General features: G+C 40.9%; 1 protein-coding gene across 2 annotated transcripts in view; it reads right to left on the bottom strand.

Moving 5' to 3' along the window:
- Positions 1-21399, bottom strand: part of kctd13 (potassium channel tetramerization domain containing 13) — a 43530-nt gene that overhangs the window by 3087 nt on the left and 19044 nt on the right. For both annotated transcript variants that reach the window (XM_031827027.1, XM_020486058.2), the window contains exons 2-6: positions 19705-19966; positions 17240-17409; positions 15653-15742; positions 15262-15314; positions 2578-2773 (exon numbers count right to left, since the gene is read on the bottom strand). In XM_031827027.1, the coding sequence (XP_031682887.1) occupies positions 2578-2773; positions 15262-15314; positions 15653-15742; positions 17240-17409; positions 19705-19939 (744 nt within the window). In that variant the 5' untranslated portion in view covers positions 19940-19966. The remainder of the gene's footprint in view (positions 1-2577; positions 2774-15261; positions 15315-15652; positions 15743-17239; positions 17410-19704; positions 19967-21399) is intronic.

The following is a 21399-nucleotide window of genomic DNA, read 5'->3' as shown; positions in this document are numbered from 1 at the left end:
AAATAAGTTCAGGAGTGAAAATGTGCTTAACAAGTCACATAAGTTGCATGGACTCATTGTGTGCAATAAGTGTTTAACATGATTTTTGAATGACTACCCCACACATTACAATTAACTGTAAAGTCCGAGTCGAGCACTGACTTTCAAACAGATTCAACCACAAAGACCAGGGAGGTTTTCCAATGCCTTGCAAAGAAGGGCACCTATTGGTAGATGGGGGGGGGGGGGAAGCAGACATTGAATATCCCTTTCAACATGAAGTTAAATCACACTTTTGATGTTGTATCAATACACCGAATGACTACAAAGATACAGGCGTCCTTCCTAAAATCAGTTGCCGGAGAGGAAGGAAACCGCTCAGGGATTTTGCCATAAGTCCAAAGATGACTTGAAAACAGTGAGTTTACTGGCTGTGATAGGAGAAAACTGAGGATGAATCAACAACATTGGAGTTACTCCACAATACTAACCTAATTGACAGAATACAAATGTTCCAAAACAGGCACTAAAGTGATACATCAAAGCAATTGGTAAAGCACTTTACTTTGTGTCCTGAATACAAAGGTAACGTTTGGGGTAAATCCAATACAACACATTACAGACTACCACTCTCCATATTTTCAAGCACAGTGCTGGCTACATCATGTTATGAGTATTAGGGCTGGGCGAAATGGCATACAAATCATACCTACATTTTTTCGAACTTATGGCTGATTCACGATATACACTACATATCCACATAATTTTGGTCACCTGCTTGTCAAACATTCATTCCAGAATCATGGGCATTAATATGGAGTTGGTCCCCCCTTCGCTGCTTAACAACCTCCACTCTTCTGGGACGGCTTTCCACTAGATGTTGGAACATTGCTGCGGGGACTTGCTTCCATTCAGTCACAAGAGTATTAGTGAGGTCAGGCACGGATGTTGGGCAATTCGGCCTGTCTCGCAGTCAGTGTTCCAATTCATCCCATACGTGTTCGATGGGGTTGAAGTCCAAGCTCTGTGCAGGCCAGGAAAGTGCTTTCAAAATAAATCGACAACCCATTTCTGTATGGAGATCGCTTTGTGCACGGGGCATTGTGATGCTGAAACAGGAAAGGGCTTTCCCCAAACTGTTGCCACAAAGTTGGAAGCACAGAATCATCTAGAATGTATGCTGTAGCATTAAGATTTCCCATCACTGTAACTAAGGGGCCTAGCCTGAACCATGAAACAAACTCAGATTTGTCCGTCGGACTTCCAGATGGTGAAGCGTGATTCATCACTCCAAAGAACAGGTTTCCACTGCTCCAGAGTCCAATGGCCGCGAGCTTTACACCACTCCAGCCGACACTTGGCATTGCGCATGGTGATCTTAGGGTTGTGTGCGGCTGCTTGGCCATGGAAAACTATTTCATGAAGCTCCCGACAAACAGTGCTGACAGCTGCTTCCAGAGGCAGTATGGAACTCGGTAATGTGTAAATATTTGTATGAACATAGTAAGATTCCAGACAAGTGAATAACAGAAATTGAATAATGTGTCCCTGAACAAAGGGGGGGGGGGGGGGGGGTTTAATATGTTCGGACCCCATGAAGGTAATGGGGATCCCTAATAAATACAAAAGTTGGTCCGAAAGCAACCTGGATATAGAGGGTCCATCTATCGGCGTACGTGAACATGAATAGATTACCTTGAAAACAAAAGGCAGACATCTTGGGCGCAGTCTCCAGTTCTTATTAAACCTCAGGGACACAGCACAGAAAGGGTGAAGGATACGAGACCAAAAAGACATGAGAACTAGCGGACATGAACGCTAATAAAAATTGGAAAATAAATCATTATTCTTGCGATTACAGGCATTTGGAATATCGCGCAAAAACATACATTCTAATTAATCCTATATCTCGCCCAGCCCTAACGGGTATTCTTGTAATCATTAAGGAGTGGGGAGTTTTTCAAGATAAAAAAATAAATAAACAGAATGGAGCTTAGCACAGGCAAAATCCTAGAGGATAACCTGGTTTAGTCTGCTTTCCACCAGACACTGGTAAATGAATTCACCTTTCAGTAGGACAATAACCTAAAACACAAGGTCAAATCTAAACTGGAATTGCTTACCAAGACCGTGAATGAGTGGCTGAGTTACAGTTGACTTAAATAGCTTGAAAATACAAGGCAAACCCTGAAAATGGTTGTCTAGCAATGACCGACAACCAACTTGCCAGAGCTTGAATAATTTTGAAAATAATAAAAAAATGGGCAAATGTTATACAATCCAGGTGTGGAAAGCTTTATCCAGAAATACTCACAGCTGGTGAGTATTCCAAAGGTGATTCTAACATGTATTGACTTTTTTTTTTTTTTTTTTAATTGTTCGACTTTGAAACAAGAGTATTTTACGTCGTTACACAAAAATGTAAATTAAATCAATTTTAATCCCACTTTAACAGCAAAATGTGGAAAAAGTCAAGGGGTGTAAATACCTTGAAGGCACTGTATACCCTAGCATTTACCTAAACCCTGATGTTGCTAGCCTCCATGTTAGTGTTTAAGCTGTGGAAGCTCAGAGTGAAATTGGTTTAATTGGGCTTACCTTGGTCTGTTTCTTCTCAGTGGCGTAGACAATGGATGTGCAGCACACCTCAGCGATCTTGCGGCCCTCACCGTAGAAGGACCAGCAGCAGATCTCGTCCCCGAGCACGTCCTTGACAAACAGGACACGCCCGTTGAAGCGCAGCCCCAGTTTATCAAACAGCTCAATGTTTTTCAGCAGGTTGTCGTCCGAGTTACTGAAGGAGAGGGAAAAGCAAGGAGTTGGGTCAATTCCTAAGACAGCACCATTGTCAACATACACATGCAGAGAGCATGAGATCCTGACTTGAGATGCATCACCCCTTGGCAACAATGCCTGACATGCATGAAACACTGAAATCTCAAAGTGAAATATTTGGTTTTACATTTCTCAGAGTAGGCAGTAACTAATGTAACTTTTTTGTTGCTTAGCTTAATTGTGGCAGAGCTTGCTAAAATAGAGACTTTGAGCATGGAATCACCTATAAAGTCAACAGCAGCTATAACATGACTACCTATTGGATATACCTAAACTCCCAGGCAATGTTCCCTCTAAGCTGCACACATGCGGCCACGCAACTCAGGATTTCCGCGCAGAACAAATGCTGGCCCGTGCAAGATTAAACTTAACTAAAAGGGGCAACTCGTGTACACATTTCCTTAAACAGATAGTTTCCTTCTAATGTGGGAATTGTGATCAAATCAACAAAGTATCAGCCACTTTCAATGCAACAAACCTTAAGCTTGAGTCAGTGATTTTGATGTAGTAGGCGGTCTTTCAATCATCTGCTGTTGAATGTGCTTTTGAGATCAAAGAGCAGATCTTGCAACCCTCACCTTGCACATTTGTTGATATTCTTTGCTATTTTGCAAGTTATTTGCCCAGTTATAGCATTTTTTTAGTCAACAATGGGAGAGTGATTGCATCCAATAAAAGCACAAAACATGAACATTTCTTGCCATCTTTCAAAAGAGTCAGGTAAGAGCTTAGATTTTGTCTTAAAAAAAAAAACGTTGTATTTTGAGACGGGCTATTTTGAGACGGGCTTGAATATGCAAAAAGAAGCCAATAGGCAGAAGGTAGCCTACATTGCCTGATTCTTTATTGTATTAATAAAATGACTGATTTTGTAAAATTTGTTTCTTGCATCATACAAACGCAATAGCCTACAACGCAATTTCCAGTCACCTATTACGCCCTGCATAATGTTTTTAAAGTCTCATGAAATGTAGGCCGACATTGAACACATAGTAGGCTAAAATAGGCTACATATTCCCCCCCCCCCCCCCGAAAAAAATTGTATTTCCTTATGAAAATGTTATGGGATGCATTTGCATTGTTTTTCCTTGTCAGGCCACTCTGGTAGGCCTATTAGGATCAAATAGCCACAGTAGCCTATTTGGCCACCATCTAAAACGTTAACTTAAAGGGGGGTAGGAGTTGAACTTCAAAGTAAACGTGTGCCGGAAGTTGAATAGAATGCCCAGTATTCAAGTTTCCAATCCCAAGACCTGAAATTTGCTCAGTTTGTGAAAAATGGAGGGAACATTGTGCCTGGGTATCAACAGTACCTGGGATGCTTTTGTAGTAGTATTAGTTGAGATAGCTCTGAATTGTTATCGTAGTTCATGCAGATGAGAAATCAGGCCTGGGCTAAAGCAAGGAAAATAGACTTGTGTTGCCCTTATATTAATTTAGCCACTCCAAAATATGATAAAAAAAATATATACAGTACCAGCCAAAAGTTTGGACACCTACTCATTCAAGGGTTTCTTTATTTTTGCTATTTTCTACATTGTACAATAATAGTGAAGACATCAAAACTATGAAATAACATATGGAATCATGTAGTAACCCCAAAAAAGTTAAGCAAATAAAAATATATTTGAGGAGATTCAACGTAGCCACCCTTTGCCTTAATGATAGCTTTGCACACTCTTAACATTCTCTCAACCATCTTCATGAGATAGTTGAAATGCATTCCAGGTGACTAACAGGTGTACCTTGTTTAAAGTTCATTTGTGGAATTTCTTTCCTTCTTAATGCGTTTGAGCCAATCAGTTGTGTTGTGACAATGTTGGAGAGGCATACAGAAGATATGGACTTGGGCTTTTACCAAGTAGGGCTATTATGGCAAGAACAGCTCAAAGAAGCATCAACAGTCCGTTACTTTAAGACATGAAGGTCAGTCAATCCAGAACATTTCAAGAACTTTGAAGGTTTCTTCAAGTGCAGTCGCAAAAAACATCAAGCGCTATGATGAAACTGGCTCTCAAGGACCGCCACAGGAAAGGAAGTCCCAGAGTAACATCTGCTGAACAGGATAAGTTAAGAGTTACCAGCCTCATAAATTGTAGCCCAAATAAATGCTTCAGAGTAACAGTAACAGACACATCAACTGTTCAGAGGAGACTGCGTGAATCAAGCATTCATGGTCAAAATATTTCAAAGAAATCACTACTAAAGGACACCAATAAGAAGAGACTTACTTGGGTCAAGAAACATGAGCAATGGACATTAGACCGGTGGAAATCTGTTCTTTGGTCTGATGAGTCCAAATTTGAGGTTTAGACGAACGGATGCTCTCTGCATGTGTGGTTCCCACTGTGAACCGTGGCAGTGGTGTGATGGTGTGGGGAATTCAAGGCACACTTAACCAGAATGGCTATCACAGCATTATGCAGCTACACACCAGCCCATCTGGTTTGTGCTTAGCGGGACTATCATTTGTTTTCAACAGGGCAATGACCCAACACCTCCAGGCTGTGATGGAGTGATGTATCAAATGACCTGGCCTCTACAATCACCCGACCTCAACCAAACTGAGATGGTTTGGGATGAGTTGGACGCAGAGTGAAGGAAGACCAGCCAACAAGTGATCAGCATATGTGTGAACTACTTCAAGACTGTTGTAAAAGTACTCCAGGTGAAGCTGGTTGAGAGAATGCCAAGAGTGAGCAAAGCTGTCATTCAGGCAAAGGGTGGCTACTTTGAAGAATCTAAAATAGAAAACACATTGTAATTTCTCCCTCACTTTTTTTGGTTACTACATGACCCAATGTGTTATTTCATAGTTTTGATGTCTCACTATTATTCTACAATGTAGAAAATAGTACAAATAAAGAAACACCCTTGAATGAGTAGGTGTCCAAACTTTTGACTGGTAGTGTATATAAACTCGGGATGGTAACGTTGTCAGTAAAAAAATATGAAGTATATAGAAAAGCTAATTAAGCTACAAAAAAAGGGGCAAAAAAAGTATTTAGTCAGCCACCAATTGTGCAAGATCTCCCATTTAAAAAGATGAGGTCTGTAATTTATCATAGTTACACTTCAACTATGACAGACAAAATGAAAAAAAAAAAAAAAGAAAATCCAGAAAATCACATTGTAGGATTTAATGAATTTCTTTACAAATTATGGTGGAAATTAAGTATTTGGTCAATAACAAAAGTTTCTCAATAATTTGTTATATACCCTTTGTTGGCAATGACAGAGGTCAAACGTTTTCTGTAAGTCTTCACAAGGTTTTCACACACTGTTGCTGGTATTTTGGCCCATTCCTCCATGCAGATCTCCTCTAGAGCAGTGGTGTTTTGGGGCTGTTGCTGGGCAACACGGACTTTCAACTCCCTCCAAAGATTTTCTATGGGGTTGAGATCTGGAGACTGGCTAGGCCACTCCAGGACCTTGAAAGGCTTCTTACGAAGCCACTCCTTCGTTTCCCGGGTGGTGTGTTTGGGATCATTGTCATGCTGAAAGACCCAGCCACGTTTCATCTTCAATGCCCTTGCTGATGGAAGGATGTTTTCACTCAAAATCTCACGATACATGGCCCCATTCATTCTTTCCTTTACACGGATCAGTCGTCCTGGTCCTTTTGCAGAAAAACAGCCCCAAAGCTTAATGTTTCCACCCCCATGCTTCACAGTAGGTATGGTGTTCTTTGGATGCAACTCAGCATTCTTTGTCTTCCAAACACGACAAGTTAAAAATAAGTTATATTTTGGTTTCATCTGACATTCTCCTAATTTTCTTCTGGATCATCCAAATGCTCTCTTGCAAACTTCAGACGGGCCTGGACATGTACTGGCTTAAGCAGGGGGACACATCTGGCACTGCAGGATTTGAGTCCCTGGCGGTGTAGTGTGTTACTGATGGTAGGCTTTGTTACTTTGGTCCCAGTTCTCTGCAGGTCATTCACTAGGTCCCCCTGTGTGGTTCTGGGATTTTTGCTCACCGTTCTTGTGATCATTTTGACCCCACGGGGTGAGATCTTGCGTGGAGCCTCAGATCGAGGGAGATTATCAGTGGTCTTGTATGTCTTCCATTCCCTAATAATTACTCCCACAGTTGATTTCTTCAAACCAAGCTGCTTACCTATTGCAGATTTAGTCTTCCCAGCCTGGTGCAGGTCTACAATTTTGTTTCTGGTGTCCTTTGACAGCTCTTTGGTCTTGGCCATAGTGGAGTTTGGAGTGTGACTGTTTGAGGTTGTGGACAGGTGTCTTTTATACTGATAACAAGTTCAAACAGGACCCATTAATACAGGTAATGATTGGAGGACAGAGGAGCCTCTTAAAGAAGAAGTTGCAGGTCTGTGAGAGCCAGAAATCTTGCTTGTTTGTAGGTGACCAAATACTTATTTTCCACCATAATTTGCAAATAAATTCATAAAAAATCCTACAATGTGATTTTCTGGATTATTTTTATCATTTTGTCTGTCATAGTTGAAGTGTACCTATGATGAAAATTACAGGCCTCTCATCTTTTTAAGTGGGAGAACTTGCACAATTGGTGGCTGACTAAATACTTTTTTGCCCCACTGTATATATTTTAAAATAAGCCCATGTTTGAGAACGAAGTCACCAAAATAAAAACCTAGACAATCAGGGAGAATTTGAGTCACTCAGCATAAGCCATGGCAAAATGTGTAGAATTGCAGGAAATTTGTTTTAACCCTTAGAAACTCAGATCCAGTTTTCCTTGGATAAAAATAAAAATCAGGGGTGATAGGACTGCCCAAGGAGACTCCAGATAACATACAATATTTATGATATACAAAAGAAATCTATGCAAATGTGAAATTGATGATAAAAAGATTGTGGGGGCTTTGTTAGACCTCAGTGCGCCTTTTCACATTATCGATCATAGTCTACTGCTGGAAAAACGTATGGCTTTACAACCCATGTTATATCGTGGATAAAGAGTTCCTCTAACAGAACACAAAGGGTGTTCTTTAATGGAAGCCTCTACAACATAATCCTGGTAGAATCAGGAATTCCCCAGGGCATCTGTCTAGGCTCCTTACTTTTTAAATCTTTACAAATGACATGCCACTGGCTTTGAGTAACTACTCACTATAGAGTGTAGTGCGTACAGCCCAGCACGTCACTGAGGCCAAGCTTCCTGCCATCCAGGACCTCTATACCAGGCTGTGTCAAAATAAGGCCAGAAAAATTGCCAAAGACTCCAGCCACCCTAGTCATAGACTGTTCTCTACGCTACCGCACGGCAAGCGGTACCAGAGCACCAAGTCTAGGTCCAAAAGGCTTCTTAACAGAGTCTACCCCCAAGCCATAAGACTCCTGAAAAGCTAATCAAATGGCTACCTGGACTATTTGCAATGTCCCCCCACCCCCATTTTTACACTGCTGCTACTCTGTTTATCCATGCATAGTCACCTTACCTCTACCTACATATTACCTCAATTGGCTCGATTAACCGGTGCCCCCGCACATTGGCCCTGCACCAGTACCCCCTGTATATAGCCTCGCTTCTGTCATTTTAGTATTGCTCCTTAATTATTATTATTTATTTTTTTACTTCAGTTTATTTTAGCAAATACTTTAACTTTTTTCCATAAAGCTGCATTGTTGGCCAAGGACTTGTATAATAAGTAAGCATTTCACTGGCTATTTGAAGAATCTGAAATATTTTGATTTGTTTACACTTTTTTGGTTCCGACATGTTTCCACGTGTGTTATTTCAGTGTTGTCTTTATTATTATAAAACATAGAAAATAGTCAAAATAAAGAAAACCCCTTGAATGAGTAGGTGTCATAAAACTTTTGACCGGTAGTGTATATATACAGTAGCTAAGAAAGAAATACTAAGTGTATGTTGTTTAACTGTTAGTAGCCTATGTGCCTCACCCTAATAATTTGGTCAATTTTCCCCTCATAATTTAGCCTACTGTTCTGACTTGGTGGTGCACATGTAGCCTGTTTTGGCGAAATGTCATCGAATATTGTAATAGGTTTCATTGTCTGCTTATATGCCCCCTTTATTTATCCTATGGTTCTGTCTTGGTGTACAGGGTGAAAACTGTAAGAAAGGCCTGTGTTCTGAATTCTGTCACGGTCCATGTAAAAAGTGCAGTTTTTTTAATTTTTTATATTGACTACGTCAGTCCTAGCTCGCTCATTATCATCTTAAATAGACATTACGGATTGCTTCTTATACACTCGTTGTCCCCTTGTGCCACAGATTCTAAATCTCAATTGTCAGTAGAAACCACATTTGTTTAAGCAAGTCATCATTTCAGCTTTGTTTTTTTGAAAGGCAGTAAATGAGGCTGAATGAACCGTTTCACTGCCAGACAAGCCTCCGCTGATAGCCAGGTGTAGTGGTAAGGTGTTGAGACAGCTTTATGTAGGCCCTAAAAGTTTGTTGGCACTGTTATAGTGCAATTAATATATTGTTTAGTGTTGTGTAGTGGCTTTGCTGGCATGCATCCCCAAAAGTTTTTTGGAGAGTTTGCCCCACCAATATTTAAATGCTAAAACTACCACTGTGTTCGACAGTGTGATAGACTTTAGTCAACAAAAAGCTGCTCTCTTCCTGGGGTCCAGCAAAACAAAGGCAGTTAATACAAATTTAAAAACATTACAATACATTCACAGATGTCACAACACACTGTGCCCTCAGACCCCTACTACACCATTACCACATATCTACAGTACTAAATCCGTGTATGTGTGTATAGTGCGTATATTATTTGACTGTGTGTGTATGCATGTGTCTGTGCCTATGTATGTGTTGCTTCACAGTCCCCACTGTTCCATATAGTATTTTTTTATGTTATTTTAATCTAATTTGACTGCCTGCATCAGTTACTTGATGTGGAATAGAGTTCCATGTAGTACTGTGTGCCTGCCATAGTCTGTTCTGAACTTGGAGATTGTGAAGAGACCTCTTGTGGAATGTCTTGTGGCGTACACGCGGGTGCCTGAGCTGTGTGCCAGTAGTTCAGACAGATCGGTGCATTCAACATGTTAATACCTCTCATAAATACAAGTAGTGATGAAGTCAATCTCCCCTCCACTGAGCCAGGAGAAATTGACATGCATATAATTAATAGTAGCTCTCTGTGTATATCCAAGGGCCAACCGTGCTGCCCTGTTCTGAGCCAAGTGCAATTTTCCTAAGTGTAGGACATGCCTTGTTGATAGTGTTGTTAAGACACTCCTTCCGTGGCCTCCAACTGCTCTTAAATGCTAGAAAAACTAAATGCATGCTCTTCAACCGATCGCTACCCGCACCCACCTGCCCAACTAGAATCACTACTCTGGACGATTCTGACATAGAATATGTGGACAACTACAAATACCTAGGTGTCTGGTTAGACTGTAAACTCTCCTTCCAGACTCACATTAAGCATCTCCAATCCAAAATGAAATCTAGAATCGGCTTCCCGATTTCGCAACAAAGCCTCCTTCACTCATGCTGCTAAACATACCCTCGTATCCTACCGATCCTTGACTTCGGGGATGTCATTTACAAAATAGCCTCCAACACTAGTCAGCAGATTGAATGCAGTCTATCACAGTGCCATCTGTTTTGTCACCAAAGCCCCATATACTACCCACCACTGCGACCTGTACGCTCTCGTTGGCTGGTCCTCGCTGCATATTCGTCGCCAAACCCACTGGCTCAAGGTCATCTAAGTCTTTGCTATGTAAAGCTCCGCCTTATCTCAGCTCACTGGTCACCATAGCAGCACCTACCCCTAGCTCCAGCAGGAATATTTAACTGGTCATCCCCACCCCCACCTGCCTATCTATACAGTTCTCTGCTGCCAATGACTGGAACTAATTGCAAAAATCATTGAAGATGGAGACATAACTCCCTCTAACTTTAAGCGTCAGCTGTCAGGAGCAGCTGTACAAAGCCCATCTGTAAATAGCCCATCCAACCAACTACCTACCTCATCCCAATATTTGTTTTTCTGCTCTTTCGCACACCAGTATTTCTACTTGCAACTCATCTGCACATCTATCACTCCAGAGTAAATTGCTAAATTGTAATTACTTCGCTACTATTTGTACACACATTTTTCTATTGCGTTATTGACTGTACGATTGTTTATCCCATCAGTAATTGTGTTGTTTTTGTCGCACTGCTTTGCTTCATCTTAGCCAGGTCAGTTGTAAATGAGAACTTGTTCTCAACCGGCCTACCTGGTTAAATAAAGGTGAAATAAAATGTTAATTAAATAAAGAACGCAGAGCAGCGGTTTATTATGGATATCCTTCTCCCCATCTAAGCTACTGTTGTATCAACATGTTTTGACAATCCAGGGTAACTCCAAGAACTTTAATCATCAACTTTCTCAATTTCCACATTATTTATTGCATGATTTAGTTGAGGTTTAAAGTTTAGTGAATGATTTGTCCCAAAAACAATGCTTTACATTAGAGAAATATTTAAGGCTAACTAAACTGCAGCTCTTTTGTTAAGTGTTGCAGTCATTTCAGTTGCTGTAGTAGCTGACGTGTGTAGTGGTGAGGCATCAGCATACAAAGACACTGTGGCTTTACTCAAAGTAGGTGGAATGCCATTAGTAAAAAATGTATAAAGCAAGGGGCCAAACAGCTACCCTGGGGAATTCCTGATTCAAACTGGAATATATGTTTGAGAGGCGTCCATTAAAGAACACTCTGTGTTCTGTTAGACAAGTAACTCTTAATCCACATTATAGTAGGGGGTGTAAAGCCATAACACAAGTTCTTCCAGCAGCAGAGTATGATCGCTAATGTCAAAAGCTGTACTGAAACTGAAGTCAGCCCACACAATCCTTTAATCATCAATTTCTCTCAGCCAATCATCAGTCATTTGTGTAAGTGTTGTGCTTGTTGAGTATCCTTCCATATAAGCGTGCTGAAAGTCTGTTGTCATTTTTTTTCCTGTGAAACCAGCATTGCATCTGGTCAAACACCATTTTTTCCAGAAGTTTACTAAGGGTTGGTAACAGGCTGATTGGTAGGCTATTTAAGCCAGTAAAGGGGGCTTTACTATTCTTGGGTAGCGGAATGACTTTAGCTTCTCTCCAGGCCTGAGGGCACACGCTCTCTAGTAAGCTTAAATTGAAGTGGCAATATCGTCCGCTATTATCCTTAGTGATTTTCAGATACCGGTGGGTTGTCATTGTTGATAAACAATTTTTTCACCTCTTCCACACTGACTCTAACATCAATAGTTGTTTATTGGTGTTAGATTCTGGATGAAACTTGGAACATTGTTATACGCAGAAGCATAGCATATAAAGGAGTGAAAGAGACTGGTTTTTACATCAGAAGTTAATCGTTATCTGTAGAAGACAGATGGCTTTGAAATGTGTTGGGTGTATGGGAAGAAGTCGCAAGATTGCTATAGGGGAAGCGGACGGACATCTATGGATTAGGTGAAGGAGGGGTTGAGATCAGATCGGTTCCCCTGAAGGGAGAGACATTCATACACTTAGACATTTTCAACCACTCCACAAATTTCTTGTTAAACTATTGTTTTGGCAAGTCGATTAGGACATCTTTGTGCATGACAAGTAAATGTTTCCAACAATTGTTTACAGACAGATTATTTCACTGTATCACAATTCCAGTAGGTCAGAAGTTTACATACACTAAGTTGACTGTGCCTTTAGAAAGCTTGGAAAATTTGAAAAAATTGATGTGGATGTATTTCAAGGCCTACCCTCAAACTCTGTGCCTCTTTACTTGACATCATGGGAAAACAAAAAGAAATCAACAAAGACCTAAAAAAAAAAAAAAAAGTTGTAGACCTTCACAAGTCTGTTTCATTCTTGGGAGCAATTTCCAAATGCCTGAAGGTACCACGTTCATCTGTACAAAGAATAGTATGCAAGTATAAACACCATAGGAACACGCAGCCGTCACACTGTTCAGGAAGGAGATGTGTTTTGTCTCCTTGAGCTGAACGTACTTTGGTGAGAGAAGTGCAAATCAAGCTTGTGAAGATGCTGGAGGAAACGGGTACAAAAGTATCTATATCCACAGTAAAACGAGTCCTATATCGACATAACCTGAAGGCCGCTCAGCAAGGAAGAAGCCACTGCTCCAAAACCGCCATAAGGCCAGACTACGGTTTGGAACTACACATGGGGACAAAGATGGTACTTTTTGGAGAAATGTCCTCTGGTCTGATGAAACAAAAATAGAACCGTTTGGCCATAATGACCATCGTTATGTTTGGAGGAAAAAGGGGGATGCTTGCAAGCCGAAGAACACCATCCCAACCGTGAAGCACGGGGGTGGCAGCATCATGTTGTGGGGGTGCTTTGCTGCAGGAGGGATTGGTGCACTTCACAAAATAGATGGCATCATGAGGACAGAACATTATGTGGATATATTGAAGCAACATCTCAAGACATCAGTCAGGAAGTTAAAGCTTGGTCGCAAATGGGTCTTCCAAATGGACAATGACCCCAAGCATACTTCCAAAGTTGTGGCAAAATGTCTTAAGGACAACAAAGTCAAGGTATTGGAGTGGCCATCACAAAGCCCTGACCTCAATCCTACAGAAAATTTGTGGGCAAGCAAGGAGGCCTACAAATCTGATTCAGTTACACCAGCTCTGTCAGGAGGAATGGGCCAAAATTCACCCAACTTATTGTGGAAGCTTGTGGAAGACTACCCGAAACATTTGACCCAAGTTAAACAAAGGCAATGCTACCAAATACGAATTGAGTGTATGTAAACTTCTGACCCACTGGGAATGTGATAAAAGAAATACAATCTGAAATAAATAATTCTCTACTATTATTCTGACATTTCACATTCTTAAAATAAAGTGATGATCCTAACTGACCTAAGACATGGAATTTTCACTAGGATTAAATGTCAGGAATTGTGAAAAACTGAGGTCTGTCTGACTCTGGTATCATAACTGAGAATGGGATAAGTGATGATTTTAAATTATTTTATCTCAACAGGTATTTTATTTGAGAGAAACAGTAGTTTAATTGACCCTGGTCAGTCAATTGACTGCTCTACCCTCTACCAAGCCTCTAGCCAACTTGCTGGTTAACGCGTCTACTTCTAGTGAATTGGTTTCATTTCAACAATTTACTACCTGTGATGTACTAGATGCCTTGCTTAAGATTGATGATTGATACGCTTAATCCATTTTTGCTGCAGCTCTACAACCGATTGCGGAACCATTAACCATGTGGTGACCCTTGAGACCTAAATACTTATTGTCCTCTTTTTAAACTTAATTGCCTAGCTAAAAGATTCAAATCATTGATTAATTCTCAACTAAGAACTTTCTTATCTTTGAAATGTATTCTAAATGTAGATCAATCAGGTTTTAGACCAGGTCATGGCACTCTCTCTGCTGCATCCATAGTTACATGTATAAATGATGTGGGTAACAGGATGGATAAAAGGCAACATTGTGCGGTCCTCTTCATTGACCTGTCAAAGGCCTCCGAAACTGTTGATCACTCATTGCGAATTGTGAGGCTTTCCTCAATTGTCCTGCATGTAACTGGTTTACAAATTACTTGAAAAACATGACTCAAATGTGTATCTTCTGATGGTGTCACATCTGGACATAACGAAAGCTGTACCGCAGGGGTCAATTCTGGGTCTGTACTTTGTAATATGTTTACATTAACAATATCGACTTTTCTGTAAAAAAAAAAAAAAAATGTATGCCGCACCAATGATACTGTCGTGTATGCCATTGCCCCCACGGTTGACCAAGCTCTATCGGAACTACAGCATGCTTTCATTGTATTACAGAAAAACTGGCCTGAAATTAGTATTGAATACAGGTAAAACTAAGTACAGGTTGATCTCTAGAGTACATAAAAATTAGATGATTTAAGCATATGTACTTTGGATGGTTCTTATACTGATCGTGTCCCTGCTTACAAATATCTGGGCATCTGGATAGGTGAAAAGCTGTCTTAAAAAGCATATTGATGAGTTAGTTAAGAAGCTGAGAATACAAATGGGCTTCTTCTATAGAAAGCGGATTATTCAGTTGACCTTCCTATCGATCCTAGACTATAGCACTGCGCTTTGATCATCACTGCATTCTCTACCAGACAGTTGTTTGGCCCTCTGATGTGATGTAGTTTGAATCATTGCTATGTTTGAATTTATAAAGCTCTTACAAAAAATCCCACACCTCGGTCTCAGGGATGCCTAACTCTGGAAATTCCTTTGGTCTCTACTGAGTTAGGTAAATCAGCTTTTAAATTTTCCTCCATGTTATTTGTGGAACAATTTTCAAAATGTTCTTAAATTTGATGTTTTGGTACCTCTAGGGGAATTAAGAAACCTGATTGTTTTCTTTCTGCTTGCATTTTGTATTTTGATGTGTGTACTTTCTATCATTTCTGTAATTCAAGGCTCATCTGAAAGACTTATTGGTCTCAGAAAATAAAATAAAAAATACCTGGTGTACGAATACTTGTTGTTCCCTCTGTTGTTCTGTAGTTTTACTACAGGCTGTGGGAGACAGGAAACATTAGTACTAATTTAACAGTAGCAAATAGAGCATTTTGTTTAGAAAAGTTACTGCTGAAAAATGTTGGGTGTCCAATTTAATTATAATTGTTGTTTGTATAGCGCTTTTCAGACACTTTACACAAGGCAATAAAAAAATCTAAACTCAGACTTAAAAATCAGTATGAGAGCTAAAGCTAAGCAATGATACCAGAGCTAAGGTCTGAGATCAAAGTAAGCATTTCAAGTCAAACCAGTATGCCATCTGTCATGAACAGCCTTCCTACCTATGCCCGTCTTCCCTCCCTCCCATCCATCCACTTTCTTTCTATGCATCTCACCTTCCTGCAGGTGTTTATCATTCTCTGTTCTTCTTTGGTTGAGGTAATCATGGGAATGCGGCAAACCCCCTCATAGATGTCCCTTTGTTTCTGTGGGACATCAAAGGCATTTGATTCACATGAACATATGACTCACACTATGGGAGGCTGACACTTTGGGCTGGGTATTCAACACACAAACACTGGGATCCAATGTAAGAATTGGCGATTGTATGTGCATAATAGTTGTTTGACTAACATACAGTACATTGCACTTTGAAAGCCTTTTGATAAGACTTACAGATTTAGCTTAAAGACAAAAAAAGAGTGAAGGACTAGAGGTCGACCGATTAAATCGGAATGGCCGATTAATTAGGGCCGATTTCAAGTTTATAACAATCGGAAATCGGTATTTTTGGGTGCCGATTTGCCGAATTTTTTTATATACCTTTATTTAACTAGGCAAGTCAGTTAAGAACACATTCATATTTTCAATGATGGCCTAGGAACGGTGGGTTAACTGCCTCGTTCAGGGGCAGAATGACAGATATTCACCGTGTCAGCTCGGGGGATCCAATCTTGCAACCGTACAGTTAACTAGTCCAACGCAATAACAACCTGCCTCTCTCTCTCGTTGCGCTCCACAAGGAGACTGCATGTTACGCGAATGCAGTAAGCCAAGGTAAATTGCTAGCTAGCATCAAACTTCTTATAAAAAAAACAATCATAATCACTAGTTAACTACACATGGTTGATGATATTACTAGATATTATCTAGCGTGTCCTGCGTTGCATATAATCTGACTGAGCATACAAGTATCTGACAGAGGTGGTAGGCGCGTAAACATTCATTCAAACAGCACTTTCGTGCGTTTTGCCAGCAGCTCTTCGTTGTGCGTCAAGCATTGCACTGTTTATGACTTCAAGCCTATCAACTCCCGAGATGAGGCTGGTGTAACCGAAGTGAAATGGCTAGCTAGTTAGCGCGCGCTAATAGCGTTTCAAACCTCACTCGCTCTGAGCCTTCTAGTAGTGGTTTCCCTTGCTCTGCATGCTGTTGTGTTGCTGGTTCGAGCGAGGAGAGGGACGGAAGCTATACTGTTACACTGGCAATACTAAAGTGCCTATAAGAACATCCAATAGTCAAAGGTTAATGAAATACAAATGGTATAGAGAGAAATAATCCTATAATTCCTATAATAACTACAACCTAAAACTTCTTACCTGGGAATATTGAAGACTCATGTTAAAAGGAACCACCAGCTTTCATATGTTCTGAGCAAGGAACTGAAACGTTAGCACATATTGCACTTTGTTTTTGCATTATTTAAACCAAATTGAACATGTTTCATTATTTATTTGAGGCTAAATTGATTTTATCAATGTATTATATTAAGTTAAAATAAGTGTTCAGTATTGTTGTAATTGTCATTATTATGTTATTATGTTTTTTTTTTTTTTATCGTCCGATTAATCAGTATCGGCTTTTTTGGTCCTCCAATACTCGGTATCGGAGTTGAAAAATCATAAATCGGTCGACCTCTATGACGGACATTTATTTTTACTGACACTCAATGACAATTTGCTTTGGGTCAGTCTGGGTCTTACCTGCATGGCAGAAGTGCAGTGCTGGACTAGCCCCTGGACCCTGTAGTATTGAGCCTCCTTCAGAACTTCCTCCAGCTCACGGTGGGACTCCGGAAGCGGTACCGAGCCGTCCCGCATAAAGTTCAGCACCAAGCCAAAATGACGACCACACCTGTCCAACACTACCCAGCCTAAGAAAGAGGAAAAATATTGAGTGAGCACTGATAGGCAAGAATCACTCATCTAAATGTCATATTTTTACATGTGTCGATTGCTTTAGGAATTCTTGAGGACATTGATAAAACAAAAAGGTAAATAAGTCACATCCCGTCACACGCTGAGTAAATGGTGAGCACCGATATTCAGTCGTTGATATGGGTGTAACCATTTGAAAAATCAAAACCAGTGCAGTAGCACACAGCACAAAATTGCCCCCTGAGCCACCATAAATCACAACATTCTTCCAACTGGTTGTTCAGTACAGCATTGTTTCCAATAAATTCAATGATGCACACCGTTATGTCCTGCTGAACACAGCCCAGTGTTTCCAATGCGTTCCTTTGGCTCCCATAGGACTACACGTTTTCTTCCAGCATTAGCAAACCCGATTCGCAACATTTGTGACCATTAGTTACCTAGTTGTACAATGTGTGGTAGTGCTGGACAGGAACAAAAATGTGCACGCCTGAGTGATCCTAGAATAAAATATTGGGAAACACTGGCATACATAAATAACACACATACAGTTGAAGTCGGAAGGTTACATATACACCTCAGCCAAATACTTTTAAACTCAGTTTCACAATTCCTGACATTTAATCCTAGTAAAAATTCCCTGTCTTAGGTCAGTTAGGATCACCACTTCATTTTAGGAATGTGAAATGTCACAATAACAGTAGAGAATGATTTATTTCAGCTTGTATTTCCAGTAGGTCAGAAGTTTACATACACTCAACTAGTATTTGGTAGCATTGCCTTTAAATTGTTTAACTTGTGTCAAATGTTTCATGTAGCCTTCCACAAGCTTCCCACAATAAGTTGGGTGAATTTTGGCCCATTCCTCCTGACAGAGCTGGAGTAACAGTCAGGTTTGTAGGCCTCCTTGCTCACACATGCTTTTTCAGTTCTGCCCAACAATGTTCTGTAGAATTGAGTTCAGGGCATTGTGATGGCCACTCCAATACCTTGACTTTGTTGTCCTTAAGACATTTTGCCACAACTTTGGAAGTATGCTTGGGGTCATTGTCCATTTGGAAGACCCATTTGCGACCAAGCTTTAACTTTGTCTTGAGATGTTGCTTCAATATATCCACATAATGTTCTGTCCTCATGATGCCATCTATTTTGTGAAGTGCACCAGTCCCTCCTGCAGCAAAGCACCCCCACAACATGATGCTGCCACCCCGATGCTTCACGGTTGGGATGGTGTTCTTCAGCTTGCAAGCATCCCCCTTTTTCCTCCAAACATAACGATAGTCATTATGGCCAAAAAGTTATATTTTTGTTTCATCAGACCAGAGGACATTTCTCCAAAAAGTACCATCTTTGTCCCCATGTGCAGTTCCAAACCGTAGTCTGGCTTTATGGCGGTTTTGGAGCAGTGGCTTCTTCCTTGCTGAGCGGCATTTCCGGTTATGTCGATATAAGACTCGTTTTACTGTGGATATAGATACTTTTGTACCCGTTTCCTCCAGCATCTTCACAAGGTCCTTTGTTGTTGTTCTGGGATTGATTTGCACACCAAAGTACGTTCACCTCTAGGAGACAGTCTCCTTACTGAGCGGTATGACAGCTGCGTGGTCCCATGGTGTTTATACTTGCGTACTATTGTTTATACAGATGAACGTGGTACCTTGTAAATTGCTCCCAAGGATGAACCAGACTTGGAGGTCTTGGCTGATTTCTTTTGATTTTCCCATGATGTCAAGAGGCCTTGAAATACATCCACAGGTACACGTCCAATTGACTCAAATTATGTCAATTAGCCTATCAGAAGATTCTAAAGCCATGACATCATTTTCTGGAATTTTCCAAGTTGTTTAAAGGCACAGTCAACTTAGTCTATGTGGGGGGTTCTCGGGGGTGGTTTGGGTTCACATTTTTTTGGCCTTTTGGTAGATTGGTCAACATGCCCTTGAGCAGGGCATCGAGCCTGGATGCTTCGGTGTGTCGCTCTGAATGGGAATCTGTTGGATGACTGGTATGAGTTATTGAGCAGCTTCACTACAAGTTAACTGTATATTTCAAATATTAAATAAAACATTAAAAATGTACTTAGTTTGTAAACTTCTGACCTGCTGGAATTGTGATTTTTATTTCACTTCTAATTCACTGTCTGTAAACAATTGTTGGAAAAATTGTGTCATGCACATGCCAAAACTATAGTTTGTTAACAATAAATTTGTGGAGTGGTTGAAAAACGAGTTTTAATGACTCCAACCTAAGTGTATGTAAACTTCAGACTTCAACTGTAGGTCCATACTTACCCTCCGAATCTATGGTGACCTCTGCTCCTCCATTGCACATGCTCCTTAGTAAGCTGTCCTCTTTGCTCAGGGTCTGTACTGTGGTGTAATGCAGGGAGCCCCCAACATTCAGCTTCACATATTTACTCCCCGCCAGACCACCTCCAAACCCCTTCTCCTCGCTGCAATGGCCAGAGGCCTGGGTGGCGAGGATAGAGGCAGCTGCCACACTCCCCGCGGAAGCCTCGGCAGACATCAGGCGTGCTTGCAGTTACAGAAGTTTCTGATTTAAAAACAGGAGACCTCAGTTGGGGGATGTGATTTCAATTGAATTATCAAAAACAAATATCACAGTCAACAAACAGAAATTAGGTGGATGTTATGGTACACGGGGACCTCTGTTCAGACAGCACTGTGAACCCGAATGAATACATAAATTGTTTTAATTCAAAATGAAAACACTAGGCCTACAGGCTATGCCAACACTGCATTGTAGGCCTATTGCCTCGAGTAAATCTGAGAAGAAAAATTCAGTTAATACTAGAGCCGATGGGCACGTTGTATTCAAAGTTCTAATCTTAAAGTTGGACAGATTTATGCCGACATCACCCCAGTTAACCAGAGCAAGAAAAAAGGCAAAAAAACATTGTCATTCAAGCAGCCCTTGGCAGCTGATTCTGACCGGGCTAAAGAAATTACAAGAGCGAAGGATAGGCTGTGTTTACAATTTTTACAGTCTTTGGTTTATAGCTGTTGATATGCTCCCATTCCCTATGGTTGAGAATAGGGGGTTTCAGTATGGAGCAAGATATCTGCCAAAAGGTTGAAAGTACAGTCGTGGCCAAGTTGAGAATGACAAATATTAATTTCCACAAAGTTCGCTGCTTCAGTGTCTTTAGATATGTCTCAGATGTTACTATGGAATACTGAAGTATAATTACAAGCGTGTCAAAGTGTGTCAAGCGTGTCAAGTGTCAAAGGCTTTTATTGACAATTACATGAAGTTGATGCAAAGAGTCAATATTTGCAGTGTTGACCCTTCTTTTTCAAGACCTCTGCAATCCGCCCTGGCCACATCCTGACTGATGGCAGCCCATTCTTGCATAATCAATGCTTAGAGTTTGGCAGAATGTGGGGTTTTATTTGTCCACCCGCCTCTTGAGGATTGACCATAAATTCACAATGGGATTAAGGTCTGGGGAGTTTCCTGGGCATGGACACAAAATATCAATGTTTTGTTCCAAGAGACTAAGGTGCTCCATCATGCTGGAAAAGGAATTGTTCGTCACCAAACTGTTCCTGGATGGTTGGGAGAAGTTGCTCTCTGAGGATGTGCTGGTACCATCCTTTATTCATGGCTGTGATCTTAGGCAAAATTGTGAGTGAGCCCACTCCCTTGGCTGAGAAGCAACCCCCACACATGAATGGTCTCAGGATGCTTTACTGTTGGCATGACACAGGACTGATGGTAGCGCTCAACTCGTCTTCTCCGGACAAGCTTTTTTCTGGATGCCCCAAACAATCGCAAAGGGGATATAAATCAGAGGAAATTACTTTACCCCAGTCCTCAGCAGTCCAATCCCTGTACCTTTTGCAGAATATCAGCCTGTCCCTGATGTTTCTCCTGGAGAGAAGTGGCTTCTTTGCTGCCCTTCTTGACACCAGGCCATCCTCCAAAAGTCTTTGCCTCACTGTGCGTGCAGAGGCACTCACACC

Source organism: Oncorhynchus kisutch, linkage group LG6, assembly GCF_002021735.2.
Source record: "Oncorhynchus kisutch isolate 150728-3 linkage group LG6, Okis_V2, whole genome shotgun sequence".
Classification (NCBI taxonomy): domain Eukaryota; kingdom Metazoa; phylum Chordata; class Actinopteri; order Salmoniformes; family Salmonidae; genus Oncorhynchus; species Oncorhynchus kisutch.
The sequence above is the reverse complement of the archived record's forward strand: the minus strand, read 5'-3'. Positions and strand labels throughout refer to the sequence as shown.